The 18,569-nt window shown below is 39.0% G+C and overlaps 1 protein-coding gene and 1 long non-coding RNA gene across 4 annotated transcripts in view; one reads left to right on the top strand and one right to left on the bottom strand.

The window, feature by feature from the left end:
• The window catches only part of OXCT1 (3-oxoacid CoA-transferase 1), an 84,527-nt gene that overhangs the window by 7,031 nt on the left and 58,927 nt on the right, over window positions 1-18,569 (top strand). Inside the window, exons 4-6 of the mRNA XM_064405403.1 lie at window positions 9,639-9,774; window positions 14,356-14,505; window positions 16,229-16,335. Coding sequence (XP_064261473.1) covers window positions 9,639-9,774; window positions 14,356-14,505; window positions 16,229-16,335 — 393 coding nt within the window. The remainder of the gene's footprint in view (window positions 1-9,638; window positions 9,775-14,355; window positions 14,506-16,228; window positions 16,336-18,569) is intronic.
• The window catches only part of LOC135291316 (uncharacterized), a 33,365-nt gene that overhangs the window by 11,582 nt on the left and 3,214 nt on the right, over window positions 1-18,569 (bottom strand). For 2 of the 3 annotated variants that reach the window (XR_010354116.1, XR_010354117.1), the window contains exons 1-2: window positions 4,006-7,284; window positions 3,432-3,702 (exon numbers count right to left, since the gene is read on the bottom strand). This is a non-coding gene — a long non-coding RNA (uncharacterized LOC135291316). Of the gene's footprint in view, window positions 3,703-4,005; window positions 7,285-7,304; window positions 17,727-18,569 lie in introns of those variants that run through there. The other variant, XR_010354118.1, reaches the window with a different exon arrangement.

Raw genomic sequence — 18,569 nt, 5'->3', positions numbered from 1 at the left:
TATCAAATATTGGAACACTAATAAATGCTTTTACAACTGAAGTAGCACAGCAGTCATATACCCTACAGCAGTTGTATTCAAAGGGTCAATTGTCCCTGTAAGTTGAGGTGTCAGGCACTTTGTGGAATGAGTAATTTGCCACTTCCAAATTGCCATATGGTCTAGCGTGCTTTTCTTTGGTGACCTTGTGTTGCAGTTGATGCCTGGCTGTGTTTCAGTTTCTTGACTGCAACTGCTTTCTTTTCTCCAGCTCTTCCAGCAAATAGGAGGTAATTGGTTGTGGTCAGGTTTTCTCGTCCTGCAGGGGTTAGCAGGCAGCCTGTAATTGGAGCAGGGAAGGAGCCAAGTGCACGGACAGACAGCCTATTCTGGAGAGCAGTGCAGCTACATGGATTAAGTCACATGCCTTTCAATATGTGAGAGCCACGGAATGTTACAGAGCTGTCTGTTTATAACTAAAATAGCAGCAATGGAGACAGCGATTCGCTTACATCTCAGGGAAAGCAGTAATTAGGAAGTCCTGAAGTGTTCTTGCCAACTTTTCTAGCTGGAAACAAGGTTCAGCAGAGCCTAGAAATGCTTGGCAGTGTCTGGAAACAACTTTAAAGGAGTAGGATGTTCACAAGTTGACATCCTACTTACTGTTCTGTGCTGCAGTGTCATTGGGAGGAGAATCCTCCTGCAAAAACTTGTTCAAATCATGTAATTGCCGGCAAGTGAAGTCCTGTTTTTTGGCCTATTTAAGGCTTTTCAATGACAGGTTGTAGTGTAATGGGGTGGTCTTTGTCACCCTGCTCAGCTTACTCTGTGCTGCTGCACATTGTGCTCATGCTCATGCTGTGTGCTAGCCAGCGAAACAGCACCTTTAAGAGCAGTTACTCTTTTGCCAAGCCAAACAAGGCAAAGTGTTTGAAAGTGAAGCAGTTCAAACATCCAGTAGCTCTGGTATTTACACAACTTGCTGCAGGGGAAACTGAAGCTTGTGAACCAGGGCAATAGTGCAAGATAACTGCAATAGATAGGTGTGCTTCTAAAATACATCCTCTCACACCTTCCCCTATAACTTGTTTTGCTTATATTGTTCATATTGTAAATACTTTTTTACACTGTGTTTTTGTAAGCCCTTTAAATTGAGAGTATTCTGTCTCAGTAGGTTACCAAAATCCATTTTATTATGACTTTTCTTCGTTTTTGTTTTAATTTTGTTTGTTCCACATTTGCCAGTGTTAAAATGAATAAAAATGTTGAAAATAGTAAATAAATGAAAGTAAATCAATGGATAAATAAATAAATTTTTAAAATCTCATTTTAAACATTGGTTCAGTAAATTACTAACTTAGTTGTGATTAGTATACCATACCTTTTTGGCTATTTTCTCATCTCCATGTAACTTCATCGTATCTTGTTGCATTCTGATTTTAAGTTACTTAGAACTTGGGACTTGGCTGTTTTGGCTGAGCCTATGCTAAGACTTTGCTAATGCAGGCTACCTGTTGTTTCAGGACCTGGGTTGCAACAAAAACTATCAACATAGCCAGATATTTAAAATGAAAATTTTAAAAACGTGCATGAAATAATTATTTTAATTAATTATGCTTAATAAAATGGATAAATAATTTTGGCTATAATCACATACTGAAATCAGCATTTTCATTGTATCTACAGCCTGAATGGGCTGACTTTTGCAGACTGAAAATTAAGCCCATTATTTGTGATAACTGTGTGTGTGCTCTGATTGTTTTATCTAATTTTGGTTTTGTCTGTTTTTGAGACTTAAAAATGCATCCTTTTTGAATGCAGAAGTGTTGAATAAAAGGTTTTCACTTACACTAAAAATAGAGAAGTCACAGTTAAGATCATAATTGCTTATCACCTGGGTGATCATCTGAAAGGCGATTGACAGCATCTGTCAGATTATCACTGGTTCAGACTGTGCTCTTACAAGGCATTATCAGCTTTTTGAACCTTTGGTCTCTGTATTCTTTCTGAAGGTCTTTTAATGTTGCAATGTTATGCATTAGGGAGGAAAAGATGACTTTGAGATAATAATTTGCACTTTTAAGCATGATGCCTGAGTGCCATTACTTAGCTCTGTTAAGCACAATACTCTTGTTTTCCTGATGGGTTGGGCTATTTGTGGTTCCCAAATCCCCAAAAGGCAGTACTCTGTGCAATCAGATGCAGTGGTAAACTCACTGCACCCCATATTCTGAAGCACAAAATATACCTTTATATTCTTTGAAATTAAATAATTTGGATTTAAGATGCCTTGATAAATGTTCTGTAAGTTAAAGTTCAAGGTTATCACATTTTCCTGTTGTTGCTTTGAATTGTATTTTTCTGTTAAAACCAGAATGTGTCTGTCATATTTGCCATGAATTTCCTGGTTTTTCTTGCATGTAACACATGTGGCTTAATTCCACTGTTTTTCTTACTAAAATATCTATCTGTCTGTCTGTCTCTCTGTCTTTATCTTACTTGCCCTTATTAAAAACATATTAAAATGTAAATGTATATATATTAAAAATACCATCACGTGGAAATTACATTTTAAATTCACAGAAGGTTATAAAGTTTTTCCATATGGTATTAAGTATTGAGTGGTTTTAGTGGAACAAATTAGGCAATCTCTTGGTTCAGAAAGTTACAATGTAACTGAAAGTATCTGAGGAACAGGCAAGGAGGCTTGTATGTACACAAAGATGGGATCAAGGTGATGCTCAGAGTGTCTTATATCGTGTGTGTAATTTTTGTATATTTATTAGAAATTATTCAAATATCCCAAATTAGATATATTTTCAGAAATTAAAAAGAAGGCCATGGGTGACACTTACCTCTCTTGGTAGAGAGAGAAGAGCGGAGTTTTGTAAAATCCTGCACATGGCAAATTGCCAAAATCAGGAGACTATATATTTTTCAGTGAATTTGATTATTTGAATTTGATTTTTTTTTTAAATTGTCTTCATTCTTTATTAAAAAAAACGAATCAGGTGCTTTATTGCAGCTGTTAAATTGCTGACACTGTTTGAGCCGCAAATCCCTGAAAATCTGCCTGGGTCATCTAGCTAATTTTAGTGTGGAGGTGATTTAGGATTTTGGCAGGGCAAATTGTACTAACTTTGTACTACGTGGAACTATTGAGAAATCAGCTGTGGAGATAACTTTCTGGTTATGATGACGAGTGAGAAAAAAATAGATACAGAACTCCTCATGGTTGAGGAATTGGTTATAGAAATGACAATTAAAGTTAAGCCTATCTTTCAGCTAGGTGACTTCTGAAGTGCAATGCATTCATGATGAAATTTAAATATTTATCAGATTACTTCTATGCAATATACCTTCTCTGCAAAGGAAAAATATGGTACATTTTGGGCCTTCTGAATAGAGTTGTTTTACTTGTTATTATGAAGACACAGTACACCATTTCATACCAGAAAGGAATGTGGAGAGAGGAGACTGCTGCTGATGTAACCATGCAATCTACAGTATTTCTCCTCTTCAGAAATTATCTGCCTTGTATGGACTTGGCCTATATGCCTGCATCCATCAGTGTCACAGGAGAAGAGCATCATTTTTGGAGGAGGGTGGTGGAACAATACTGCCATTTTGCTGTGAGACTCAAGAGGAAATTATGAGAGCAGAGAGGAAAGAGTTCCCATGAGAATACTTCGGTAGCAGAAGGACAAGGCTCCAGTGCAGACACTGCAGAGAAGGAGTAGAGGGAGAGTAAGGCTCAGGAAGGCCAGTTTGCACACAACGCTTTGTGATTTTCCACAGCCCTGGCCTCCCTCCCTCCCTCCCTCCCTCCCTCCCTCCCTCCCTCCCTCCCTCCCTCCCTCCCTCCCTCCCTCCCTCCCTCCCTCCCTCCCTCCCTCCCTCCCTCCCTCCCTCCCTCCCTCCCTCCCTCCCTCCCTCCCTCCCTCCCTCCCTCCCTCCCTCCCTCCCTCCCTCCCTCCCTCCCTCCCTCTGTCTCCTGAACAGGATTGCCATAGCATATGGCAGCACCTATACTTCTCTCTTCCCCCTCTTTTTTCAGTCTATAGAGAGTTTCTTTTTTCTTCAGAGGGCTTCATCCTCTATTTTTTGCTTTCCATTTAGCAATTTACAATCAGACATGTGGGAAAATGTCCTAGGAAAAGAAGGTGCCTGAAGACAGTGTCAAGACATTTGGCTAAAGAAAAGAAACAACAAGGCAAATAAGCATTATATCTCTGAATAATTTACCTTTCTGTGAGCTGAATCTGTTTTTCTCTATCTGTTAGTTAACTCCTATTCCTCATCTTGTTCTTATTCTTGGTACTCTTTGGGAAGTGAGGGACAGAGAAGGAGAAACACATATCATCTGAGATGGCTCTTTAGTAACCTTACAGATGAGGAGATTATTGTGGGACATAGCGTCATTGTTATGAGCCAGCTGTAAGACTGTGGAAGATGAGCTATAAAGAACTGTTATATGATTGTCTATATTAATTTTGCCCTGGGTGTGCCTGCACTTTTTTTCAGTGTCTTCCAGCAAATACCATGTAGTAGGCATTTATTAATTTTCTGCACAAAGGCTGTTAAGGATCTTTCTGGTGCTGCCAGGATTATACTTTATTTTTGTGGACCTAAGAACTCAGGTGGTACCTGTGTCCACATAACTTTCATGTTGGTAGAGTTTCATGCTATAGTCAGGCACCCCTGTGAGCCTGAAAGCTTAAGTCTCTGCTACTAAGAAATGCCAAGCAGGTAAGAGATTGATGCATTCCTTTTAGTTGGGAAGCATATCTGGTCTTCCGTAGGAATTGTGGATCTGTCAGAAGGCATAATTGCATGTAACTTGGAGCAAATCCTTTTGAAGACTGAAAAGCTGCTGTTGCAAATAAAATCAGCCTCTCATCTTCCACACAGAGAATGTCAGAGGAAATTGTTTCCTTTCCTCACCCCTAGCCTATTGCCAAGAAAATTTCTAGCTCTGGAACGGGTCCGTCTGTTATCAAGTTTCATGCTTCATTATGTAATACTTGGAGTTGATGAATACCTAAAAAGACTGCCTGTCTGTCTCCAGAAGCTGACTGGTGTCTTTACATAAAATGTTTTCCAGGAGTAGAACCAACCATTTATGTGCATTTTTTTTAAGCAACAGCTAGTTGCAGAAACTTTAGTTTCTGCCTAAGGGGGAGCCTTGCCCCAGGATTCTTATTGCATGCTTTTCCTTCTCAATCTGTAGTCTCCAGGGGTGATGTAGTTTTACCCTCCTATCTTTCCAGTCCCCTAATTATGAGAGGAGGATGATCAGGGAGTGCATCATGTTAGCTCCTTGATCAACATGTTTTAATTCTCCAGAACTCAATATATTCATTTTAATATTTCATAACTAATAATTTCTGGTCATGTGTAATCTCCCAGATATATCAGCTTCTGAAGAATCTTTGAACAATTAGTAGAGGGAGTTATCTTTTTAAGAAATCTAAAAGGAAGCCCTCATTCTTATTGATGCTTCCCATCTAGTAAAGGCAGCCAGTCTGAGCACACCCACGTTTTAGAAACAATAAAGATCTTTACAAAGGCAGAGAGAGCGAGGAGAGTTCTAATTGTCTTGTGATGCTTCCTTTTACACAACACCCCCCAACAATAAGCCATTGTATGTTTTGTGCCAGAGTGTGTTACATTCCAAGTAGCAATTTTTTTTCTGCTTAAGAATGCAAACTTCTATTTCCTGCTTCATCAGGCTGTGTAGGGCTTGTTGGTATGTAAGGCTTTTTATCAGTTTGGAAATTTAGGTAATCTCTTCTTCCCTGTGATGCTGTAGCATGTGTTATGCTTGAGACACCAAAGAAGAAGGGCTGAGAGCAGATTATTGTTTATCTGCAGCGAAATGCTGACATGTTGCCTTTGACTACTTCCAGTACACTGGAGATATGAGGGCTAGATCTGTCTGGGAGTCATATTTGGTGAATTTTTTAAATTAGAAAAGGCAGACATAATTTTTGGCAGGAAGATTTTGTAGATCTGAGAGGGACAACACAATTGGAATGAATGGGTTGCTAGACAGTCAGAGCTCCTTAATTTTTCTTTCCTACATCAATAGTTTGGAGTAACTTGAGTCACCGACATCCTTGATGAAGGTCTAGTTCTCTTTTCCTATTTTATGTATTCCGTTGATTCACTTTTCATCTTAGTACAGAATGGGCAAATTTCTAGAAATCCAAATATATCTGAAGGTAAAAGAATGCATGCAAGTGTCTGGCACTAATGCATACTTTTCCTTTTCTGACTGCACTCATAACAACTATGTCAACTTCTACCACACCTTCTTCCTTCCTATCTAGGGCTGCATATTTTTATTGCATTTATGTTTGTTTTAATTTGTAAAGGACTGAATCCAGCTTTTTAAATATGTGTATGGAGTGTATTCTTTTCATGCAGTCAGTAAAGGTTCTTTTTTTTCTTTCTATGGTTGCTGTTTGATTGGTGGAATGTTGCCTGCAAGGCAAATTTTTATAGGTAACATTTTGAGGGTAAACTTAATTAAAGCTGAAAAGTTCAAAAAGCTCTTTGCTTAAAACAAGAAAGCAGCAAAAGACAGCAAGGGAGAAATAATAACTTAAAATTGCCATAGAACTGCTATATTGAAAGAAGTATCCATAAATCAGAGGGGTTTTGAAAGTTGTAATCTTGGAAAGAGATGCCATATGGAAATCAAAGGGTAGGGAAAATAGGAGTGAGAACAGTGTTTTTTGTGTGAAATTGTGTTTCATGGGACATTGACTTGTAAGAGAAAAACATAGGAAACATAAAATATGCTGAAGTGCTCAAAATGGGTTTTTGGAGGGACATGAAAACTGATGCATGTGAAAGCCAAAAGAGTTATTTTAGCTGGAAACCTGAATGCAGATTGCATCCTCAAAAAGAGATGGATGGCAGTGTATGTTCTTTCAAGGAATGTACATCTTAAAAAACCCTATAAGAGTAATAGCAACAGGACTTTGTGCTGTTGCTCTGAAGATTAAATGCATGTGGGAGTTGAAGTAATTTTGTTTACCCAGGCAGGCAGAGACTCCTGGTGCATGACTTTTGAAAGGTGAAATTCCTGTTCCCATTGGGCTAGGGAAATAATGTTTTATATGACCTTGTTTTATGCTCAGTAACAGATCCTCACAGGAATTTTGTTTTTGAACAAATTGGCTACATTTGATGAGAAGAGAAAGAAAGACTGACTTAAGAAGTGAAGAACAACTTGGCATTAGTGTGACAGAATAACCTTTGTGCAACATTCTGCTTAATTTCTTCATAACTACTGAGTTTCATTTGGTAGAAGTTACCTCACAGTAGTAGATCAGGGAATCAACTATATACTCGTGGAATCCTGCAGGACGATATGCAAAATCCTGTTAAGGACAATATGCTTCAATAGCTGTCTCTGAGAATCTGGGAGCAAGGATTACGTATCTTAGTGAAATGAAGGAGAAATTTCTTTAACCAGTACAAATCTGGTCCTGACCCTCTGTTTCTTTTCTTACATTGATGCATGCAGTATTTAATTGTCTTCATGCAAAAGTTTTTTTTCTATTTGGTAGCTTCCAAGTTTTGTAATGATAAAAGCAGTGTTAACCACCTGAATGATACACAGAGATTGCAAACTGGCTTGCAAGCAGTTCAGGAAGCTTCCTGTTGTTCTTGCACTAGAAAGCACTGTTTTATTTAAATTCTGCACTTTTGCCACACGGTGCCATATTTACACCAACCTGTTTAACTGCCATCAGATGTTGGTTGGTCTTTGACATTTGTTTATTACCTTTTATAATGAGACATCAGGGTTAGATGGTTTTAATGTGAGAGGAATTGTTCTGCTTTAAATTAATCTATACAGGAATTTCTGGCTTTTTATTTTTTATTATTTTTTTTAATCTCTTTTGCCCACAAGACTCCTCTTTCTTCTCTATTCTTAGCTCTTCTAGTTTCAGGCTGGAGAATATTTTTTCTTGTGGGGAGCTAGAAACATGGGTTGTTTCTAGGCAACGCACATTTTAGTCCCAAGGCTTTGGCACCAGAATATTTTAGAAGTTGCATCATGGTTAGATTTTTAACTTTTTTTTTAATCGGTCAGAGTTGGAGAGTGGAGCAAGCTTTTATTATAAATCCTATTCTTTTGTATGTGGAGAACACAGAATAAACTCAGAGAACCAGGTCAGACAAGCTTGTTTCACTTCCTCTCATCCAGTTTCCAAAGTGCTTGAGTATGCACTGAAGTGGGCCACCTCCTAAAAATAGTCCTAACCTTAAAATAGTGCTCATGATGCATGCAGTTGCGAAGGCACTGGGGCTGCATGTCTGTCCATGCAGCTCTCAGAGCGTTGTGGTGGCAGAGGAAGAGCTGGTGCTGGTCCTGCACGCTCAGCCCCCCTCCCTTCACCTGCAGCACTGCAGCCTGAGCTATGGCTGGCAAGCATTTCCACTTTTATATTTGAAAATGAATACTGCATAATAGTAAAGTTCTTAAATCTGGTCTTTCTTTGGAGCTTTTCTTCAGGAAGGCTGTTTTCAACAGGATTCATATATTGTAAGCACATGTGTGTTAATTACAAAGTGCTGAATGATTGATATCTTAAAATAATATTTTAATATTTTGTATTTCTTATCCTGAAGCATCAGGCCATTGTGTGAATAATTAAGTCATATTGAATTGAGCCAGCTTGTGGCAGGTATACATCATTTTTTGTGAGGTAATTCTGCATCATGGCATCTTTTTTTGTCGAGGGACTGGAAGGTCTGAGTTCTCTGCTTACGTGGTGCAGGGACCAACTTAAAGGTGGAGAAGCTTCACATACATGTACCAGTCTCCTGGCATCCTGCATAATGTTCTGGAAAAGTGAAAAAAAAACATGTCTTTATAATATCATCTATGCCTATTTCCATATTTATATGTTAAACTCATATTTCCTTGAATTGAAGTAGCATTTTTTGCAGAGAAACCTTGCTTGCAGGAACTCCTGAAAGATGTTTCTAATCCATTAATACACAATATAGCATACAAACATAATGAAGGATATCAGAATTTTAGAAGCACTGGCACAAGAAAAATGTTGTATAACGTCTCTGGCATTCAATTTCAGTTGATGCAGAGAAGAAAATCTTGTTTGTAGTGCCAAAATCCTTTGTTGGAGTAGGTGGTTATTTAGTGAGAGATTTAATTATTTACTATTATAAGAAAATTTAAATACAAACATTCTCTTGCCTCATATAGAAACTAGCATTAAAAAATATCAATATCCCTTTCTCCTTGGGCTGCTAATCAATCACTTGTCTTTTTCTCAGTGAGCAGAAGTGTAAACAAAAATATGTCTTTATTCACTCAAAGCCATGTTTGACTTTTTATTAATTTGGTAAGGCTTTTTAAAGGAGCAGACATGTAAAATAACACCACTTCAAGCTGGTATTTTTTAGCTGCTAACATGTGAAATGGCTTTGACTGGAAGTTTTGGATGTATTCTGTGTCTTGGAAGAGATGAGGTCTGGACAGTGAAATATTAAATTTTAATTGTAACTTTGATGCTTTACCCTCTAAAGGCTGGAATTTGTTTTTGGTTTTCAATTCCTTATGTGTGGGGTGGTTTTTTTTTACAATAAAACTGTTTTGTCTGGCATTTTCTACACAGTGTTGACAATTTTGGACTCGGTCTTCTGCTTCAGACAAAGCAGATAAAACGCATGGTGTCATCGTATGTTGGAGAGAACGCTGAATTTGAACGCCAATATTTATCTGGTGAGCTTGAAGTTGAGCTTACACCACAGGTAAGGAGAGTCTCTAAGAGAGTGGTTTCTTTTCATCTAAAATATTGAGTAGAATAATGCCTAAGTACTCTTATAAAATTGTTTTGCAATGCAAATGTTTTGCTTGTGTGCAGAAGACACTTGCCGTCTGTGGTGGGCTGACCCTGACTGGATTCCAGGTGCTCACCAAAGCCTCACTCTCAACTCCCCTCAGCTGGACAGGGAAGAGAAAATAACAAAAACTCATGGGTTGAGATAAGTAAAGAGAGAGATCACTCACCAGTTATGATCTTGGGTACCATAGACTCATCTTGGGGAACTTAATTTAGTTTATATCAATCAAATCAGAGTGGGCTAAGAGAAGTAAAACCAAATCTTAACACCCCCTTCCTCTACACACTTTACTCCAACCCTACCTTCTTCCTTCTCCAATGTGAATTCCCTGTGGAGTCACAAGTCCTGCCAGGAGCCTGCTCCAGCATGGGCTTCCCATAGGGTCTCAGTCTTCTTTCAGGCATTTACCTACTTGGGTGTGGGTCCTCCAGGGGCTGCAGGTGGGTTTGTGCTCCCACGTGGCTCACCATGGGCTGCATAGGGACAGCTGCAGGGGATTCTCTGCTCTGGCACCTGGAGCAGCTCCTGACCCTCTTCCTTCACTCACCTTGATGCTAGAGGAACACCAGAGCTGTTCCTCTCACATATTCTCACTCCTCTCTGCTCTGGATGCACTTACATCTGTGCAAGAGGTTCTCTTTCTTCAATATGCTGTCCCAGAGGCACTACCACTGTTGCTGATGGGCTTACTCTTGGAACCAGCTGGCACTGGTTCTGTGGGCACTGGGGGAAGCTTCTGGCATACTCTGACGGAAACCACCCCTCTAGCTACCAAAACCTTGCAAAGCCGATACACCATCTTGTGGTCATGCATCTGTTAAGAACTGACTGTGTTACTTGTGTGAATTCCTTTAATTTAACAAAATAATTCATAATAGATTATATTAATCTGAAGTTTAAAAAAAAATATATATAAATATCTACACACACGTGTGGAGATGGTAGAAAAAGGCATAAAGTATGCTCAGTACTGTGGCCCCATATAAAAGGAAGCAAGTCAAGGAGCTGCTCTGGTCCCATCTTGGTGGCAGGTTTTTGGGGATGTGCATGTGCAATGCCTGCCATCTAGTGGGCAGGAATCAAATTCGGAGATGTCATTCATTGTGAGATAGATTTTTTGCTTGTTCATTAACTCCTAGTGAAATTAATCTGTGTATACTGTTATAAGCAAATTTAAAACTTTACTTTTTAGCACCGTATTTTTAATTATTTTAGCACTGCCAAGCTACCCAAATAGCATGAAAGCAATGAGATCCTAAAATCACTGATCAGTTATGTTGTATTGAGATCAGCTTCTGTGAAGTTGGTGTTCTAACTTTAAAGACTACAGCATGTTAGTCTGTGGCATTTTCAGAGGTGACACATAAAATTTAGGCTTTAAACATCTATTTATATAAATGTCTGAGAAAAACAAATGTGTTAAGTTTTCATTAAGATTGGTGTCTTGAGCTCCCTCTCTTGTGAATCACAGAATGGGTCAGGTTGGAAGGACCCACAGTGGGTCATCTGGTCCAACCTCTTTGCTCAAGCAGGGTCATCTCAGAGCACATGGCACAAGATTGTGTTCAGATGGTGCTTGAATATCTCCAGTGAAGGAGACTACATGACCTCTCTGGGCAGCCTGTTCCAGTGTGTGCTCAATGTCACAGTAAAGAATTTCTTCCTCATGTTCAGGTGGAACTTGCCGTGCATCAGTTTCTGCCCCTTGTCTCTTGTCCTGTTGCTCAGGACCCCTGAACAGAGCCTGATACCTCCTCTTACAGATCCTTACAGGCATTGATAAGGTCCCTTCTCAGTCACCTCCGCTCGAGGCTGAACAGGCCCAACTCCCTCAGCCTTTCCTCATAAGAGAGATGCTCCATTCCCTTAAGCATCTTTGTTACCCTTCACTCCAGGACCATCTCCAGGAGTTCCATTTCTCTCTTGTCCTGAGGAGCCCAGAACTGGAGACAGCAGTCCAGACATGGCCTCACCGGGGCTCTGTAGAAAGGCAGAGTCAGCTCCCATGATGAAGCTCCCATCTCCTGTTGAAGATGCTTTTCCTGATGCATGCCAGGACGCCACTGGCCTTGGCCCCAAGGACACACTGCTGGCTCATGGATACCAGGACCCCCAGGTCCTTTTCCACTGAGCTGCTGCCCCGCAGGCCAGCCCCTGGTCTGTACAGGTGCATGGGATCATTCCTCCTCAGGTGCAGGACCCTGGGTTTTCCTGTGCTGAATTTCAGATTGTTTTTCTCTGGCCATCTCTCCAGCCTGCCAAGGTCCCTCTGAAGGGCTGCAGAGCTCTCTGGGGTTTCAGCCACCCCTCCCAGCTTTGTGTCTTCAGCAAACAGACTGAGGAGGCATCTGCCCTTCCTCCAAGCATTTGATGAAAAGTTAAACAACACTGGGCCCTGTATTGACCCCTGGGGGCACCATTAGTGACAGATACTGTCTAGATACTATCCAACTAGATCCTGTGCCACTGATTGTAATGATCTGGGATTGCCATTCAGCCAGCTCACAACTGATCTCACTGCCCTCTCATCCAGTCTACTCTTCCTGAGCTTGCCTATGAGGGTGCTGTGAGAGAATGTTTCTCAGAATTACAGATATGAGTAGAAAAGTTCCTTTTATACACAGTCAGCAGACCGGAAAATAGCCAGACACTTGTCATGTCTGATCTTTCAAATGTCACAAATCTCACAATGCAATTTTTTTCCTTCCTATTTAATGTTCAGTACTTTCACCTAGGGGACCATGAACTCCTTAGAAAGGTAGTTGGCCCAGTAGACTACAGATAAGTTATGTAAATCCAGATTATTATGGAAATAATGGATCTACAGTATATAAGGGGAAACAATAAGGTGAATGAATTATCTGCTAGGAGATGTGGGGATTTGAAATATTTGTGTCAAGAAAAATGGTCTTTCCTAAAATAGTGTGGTATAACCTTAGGCAAAATGGGAGACTTGTATCATTGTTGAACAGTAAGGAAAACATCACGGTGAGATCTTGAAATTATAAGGCTTCTTAGAACACAGGACTCTGCATTATTGCATAGTTTGCATGTGCCTCTTGCCACTGTTATAAGTGAATACTCCAATTAAATAATTATGGAAATTTATGAAATTATCAAAGTATAAATTTGGAATAAGCCACAAGCTAAAATCGACTCTGAGCCGGGCAGTCAGAATTGGGGAGATGTAGGATTTGGTCCTTTTGTACCAAAGTCCCCATGGGTCTCCAAAGAGTAGTTCTCAGAGGGTCCCTTTTATACAGTTTTTCTGTACCCTGGAAGGGGTTCTTCTTTAGCATATCATTGTGTTTTCTGGAACTAGTGGATAATTGCTGGAATCCCATCAGAAAAAAACTTTCTGGGAAAAACTTCTAATGATGCTTATCAATATGCCTCCTGCTGGAGTCTGGTCAGATGAAAAATCCCTTGGAATATACATTGGAATATACGTCTCTGGAGGTATTGTCTTCCTGGTATTTGAATTTCTATCACTTAGTTTGTGATTGCTGGTGATGCTTATCAAAATGCCTCCTGTCAGACCAGAGCAATCCCCTGGAATATACATTTCTGGACAGCTGCCTTCCTATTTGAGTTCTCTATACACAGAATGCTGTCGGGTTTTTATTTTATTTCATTTAGCACAAATTATTTTATAGTATATATCACACCACCGTTTTGAAAACCAACCAGAGGCCATTATGCTTCCTGCAGGATAACTGGGGAAAATAAAATCTATGTTGTAGAGGCTGTTAAACTGGGTAATTGAACATGAAGTTATTGTCTTGCTTTGAATCCAAAAGAATATAAAAAAAAATCTGGGAAATGACACTTATGAAAAGCAAACACACATCTTTGGCCATAAACCCATAATTAAGGCAAATGAGGAATTTTTGATGTCAGTATCCTGTATAATAGCTGGACACAGAGAAGAGTGCAGACAGTGCAGTCAAAGAGAGTATAAGAACTGCTCTGTTAGCTTTTTGGTATTCTTGGCACGGGGAACCCAAATTACTGGACTCCCTCTTTCTTTCTCAATCTGCCATGCTTGGCTGTTTTGACTAGGAGTGGGTTCTGATGTTTTTCTTAAAATGTTGAAGAATGTGCTTCTGTTAGAGAAGAAAAACCTTCTAGGATATGTAGCCAGGTGGGAAAGAGAAAAAGAACTCTGTACTATTCTCAAGAGTAATTGGTCAGGAAAGAAAGTGAAGGAGAGGAGACACAGCCAAGTGCTGGGCCCTGGCATTTGGAAGATAGTTGTATGACAGTGTCATCTTGAGCAGTTCATGACTGTGTGTCAAGCATTTCTTTCCACATCCAGTACTAGTCCCACATGGGAAAGATAAAATGTGAGGAAGAAATAGATGATCATACCTGTCTACAGTGTGCAGAAAGAATGAACCAGATATAAAATAAAGTTAATGCAAGATTTTCATCAGAGTTTGATTTGTTGTTCCCAAATGATGATTTCTTAAATGTGTTTTCCCGTAGGGTACACTTGCTGAACGTATTAGAGCAGGAGGAGCAGGAATCCCAGCATTTTACACCAGTACTGGCTATGGGACGCTGGTGCAGGAAGGGGGTGCACCCATCAAGTACAACACAGATGGCACCATTGCCATTGCCAGCCAGCCGAGAGAGGTAAGAGGTCTGATTGCCACTAGGAAGCCTTCAGCATTGAAAAATTAATTTCTAACATATTTACAAGATAAACAGGTGTTTAAGAAGGAGTTAAATTTAGCTTTACTCTATTCATTTAGCTGGATATATGTGGTACCAGACACATTAGCTTTGCTTCCATTGCTTACTGCTGTCCTCTGTGATGTGAAGTTTTTACAGTTCTAGAGTGATTTAGCATCAAGACCTAGTCCAAGTGAAAAAGTCTGCCTTGTGAGTTACTTTTCACTTGACTGTTCTCTGACCAGGTTCACTGTGTATTCAAATTAAATTCAAACCAAAACCTATTAGTGGGGCAGGTGCTCCTTAAATACAGCACTATGCAGTAAATAGCACATGGAGCAGCTGCACATGGAGCTTCAGCCTTAGAAGAAGTGGGGCATTCTCATGTTAAACTTGGAGGAGATCAGTTGACACAAATTTTAGGAACTGTATATCCCAACATTTGAAATGCAATTTAGTCGCAGTTTTTAAAACTGCAAAGAAATAAAAAGACTGTGGCTTTCAAGGGGGAAACAAGGGTTTAATTTTGAAGTTGGATGTAGAATTTGGAGAAGGGAAGAGATGTCTCAGTGCCATAAATTTTCTTAAAGAATTGAGTGGGGCTAATATTGTGTGTTCCAATTAGGCTGCATACCACATTAAATTTCGCCTCAAGAGCATTTCTGGGGTAAAGGTAATTCCATCCTAACCCATGTATTTTATACATGACTATTTGCAGTATCTATACATAGTCCTAATCTTTTATATTCTCTTAAATTTTTTTACTGCATACATCATTATGATGTTTTACCATTTGGAGGAATGTTTTTTTCAATAAATACTTTATAATTTTTCTTAATTATAAAAAAAAAATTAATATTTTTCTTAATTTGTTTTTTTTTGACATTTGTGTGAAAATCTCCCTTAGTCTCCTCAGTCTAATAATGATGGAGTACTAATAACATGACTAGCATGATTTGTTGATTCCATTCTCTACATCCATTTTGCACAGAAGTATTATTTTATAAAGGCTCAGATCTCCTTTTATGGTATTGGCAAACTGATATGTGATTGACTTTTCTCCTACTTCCCATTTCTGCAATTTTAAAAAGCTCTCAAGTAATATTTGTGTATACTTTTACATTCTACATTAAGAGAGTTTAAGAGAGGTGGTCCTTCATCTCTCTCTTTAGGATTGAAAGACTAGCTCTGTCCCTCTTGCATATTTTGGCTCCAGGCATAGTATCATTCATTCCAAATATTGATCATAAATTCAGGGAAAACCAAAAGAAACTCAGCCTGTTAGATGATTTGAGTAGTGTATCTTGAATTGACTTGAATTTTGGATTTGGTGGTGGGTAGTTCTTATGACCGTTTTCAGTAATTCTGCTTCAGCACTTCAGTTTTTGGTTAGCTGGTACATGTGCAGGACAAAGCATATCTAATTCCAGTAGGTGGAGCAGGAGGAATATGGAGTCTCATGATGTTTCACTAGAGACACTATGATGAAACTGGGATTTAGACCCTATGATAAAACTGGGGTTTCCATGCCTCTCTGTTATCATACAGCTTTTCAGTAAAAACTTTACAGAGTACAAAAATAAGTTGAAATATAATAATCTGAAAAATTAGCCCCTAAAATAAGTATTACATGTGATATCTGTTGGAAGAAACCTACATCTTAATTTTGGACTTTTCTCTGTAGGTGAGGGAGTTTGATGGCCGTCACTTTATTCTAGAGAAATCTATTACAGGAGATTTTGCTCTTGTGAAGGCATGGAAGGCTGATCGTGCAGGAAACATAATTTTCAGGTATGACTTGTTTACTGGTGGGAAAAGATTGTTTTACAGTTTAGGTAATGAATGAGAAGGAGAATCCTGTCTCCTGTGTTATGGCAACATAATGCTTTACTGATTTCACATTCTCTCATATTGCCTTTCCCTACTGTCAAATTACACTGCTGTAAAACACCAAAATATAATTGCTTTTTCTAATGACTTTTGAGAATTCAAACATAGCTATGAAGTAAAGCATTTATAGTTAAAAATGAGAGACAGCAGACCAAAGTCATTATGATGACTGTTGAGAAACTTAGTGACATTCTCTTTCTTTCAATATTCATGTTAGTTTGGGTCCTTTTTCTTGAGCAATTAAAGGCCAACCCAAGAAGTACAGGCTCATGCACAACAGAGCTGAGTCCATCTTCTGGCCAGTCAGTGATGGGGAAATTGATTCTGTCTAAAGAAAACTGTGTTTAAAGTTTGTTTCATCTCAGTGCTGTACGGAAAGGCATCATATGAATTTAAACATCTTTGCAACGAAAATTTTGATGTTATATTACTGAGAAAATATTTTATATGAGTTGCTCTGTTTGTGTTCTGGTTTGTCCTGAACTGAAGCAGGAGAGAGGTTTGCTTATGTTTAATGCCTCGTCTTTATTTGTTTGTCTTATGTCTATCAGACGAAAAGGTGAGTGTTGTATTATTACGTGCAGTTTATTATTAAGCACATGCTGATTGAGAGTCTGTCTGTGTACAGAACAAACAAGGAGTTGGAAAAGCAACTGAAAAATATGTGTACAAAATAACACCCATAAAGTAACTATTTTCTTTATATGTATATATTTGTGTGTATATATATATATATATTAATCCACATAATTAATAGTAAATTAAAATACGTGAAAATTAATTGATTTATAAATCCACATAATTAATGCTAAGTTAAAATACTTGAAAATTTTAAGTTGGTTTTTATTTTGTCCAACTCTTGACATTCTGACTTGCCCACTGGCAAGACAATATCGTTTCTGATTGAAAGCTGAACTTTCTTGTATGTGTGTAAATGAATTTGATGGCTGCTCAACTGCTCTCCTTAGGCTTTGGTACATTGAATACAGGAAATGCTCTTCCTCCTTGGCCTTGTCTTTGATCCTGAGCCATTACTCTTTGTGTTTTTATCCTGTATCTTTCTACTGATGCATAGTAGATTCCTCTCAAAAGTTCTTTCATTCTCCATGGAAAGACTGGTTGTGCTCTCCTTTTACCCTCTTCCTTTATGTCCTGTTGTTCTCTATGCCTTTCCTTCTTCCTGATCCTTTCAGAAGTCTTCATTATGTCTCCCACATTTACACAATACAGCTGATAACAGACGCTACTTCCATCTGGAGTGAAGACCTAAAAGTCTTGACTCCTTTCTTCAACTGTAACAAATCGAATGGAAACTAATAATCATCTGGTGCCCTATTCCATATAGAATATTGCTAGCTCAAAGGAATGTGCTTATGATAAACAGTGACCTATTCTGTTTCTGGATGAGACATGATTATCTGATAACATAGAACAGAGAAACATAGGGTCATCTTGCCATCTTTCTCAGCAGTGTGGTACTATTCATGGTGTGTTTCCTGTGACTGTGTGAAGCCACTAGTAATGGTATGTCTGCCAAACTGTTAATCACCCTCAAGCTAAGAGCTTTTAAAAATTTAGAGGATGTAAGTGTAAGTGTACTTTAGGTATACTTACTTGGACCACAGGCTGGCATTAATTTTTTTCCTATTCTCGTATATCAAGCTATACTGTTTTCTTGGAATTCAGAACGGCACCAACTTCTTTAGAAATCTGCTTTTAAAATGTTGGGGTTTTTTTAAGTTCTACTCCATGAGTCTTAGATCTTTCATTCCATACAGCATGTTGTGGTGGCTTTCATTTCAGGCATTGTCATGCTGAGTGGACTATTCTGCACCACTTAGCAGTGATTAGCTTTTGACTAACAAAAGTCTTAACCTCCCTTGGGGCTTTGCTCCTTAGGGACAACGTCAGGGAGTGCCACTGCTTCTGTGGATAGTCAGAGAATCCCAGAATGACCTGGTTTGGAAGGGGTCTTAAATATCATCGAGTTTCAGCCTCCAGCTGTGGGCAGGAAGACCCTTCACTGAGTTGGGTTGCTGAGAGGTCCATCCAGCCTGGCCTTGAACACTTCTGGGGATGGTGCATCCACAACTTCTCTGGGCAACCTGTTTCAGTTCCTCACCATCCTCAGTAAA

The sequence above is a fragment of the Passer domesticus genome, chromosome Z (genome assembly GCF_036417665.1).
Source record: "Passer domesticus isolate bPasDom1 chromosome Z, bPasDom1.hap1, whole genome shotgun sequence".
NCBI classification, from domain to species: Eukaryota; Metazoa; Chordata; class Aves; order Passeriformes; family Passeridae; genus Passer; species Passer domesticus.
Note: the sequence above shows the minus strand (reverse complement) of the source record. Positions and strands in the feature narration are given on the sequence as shown.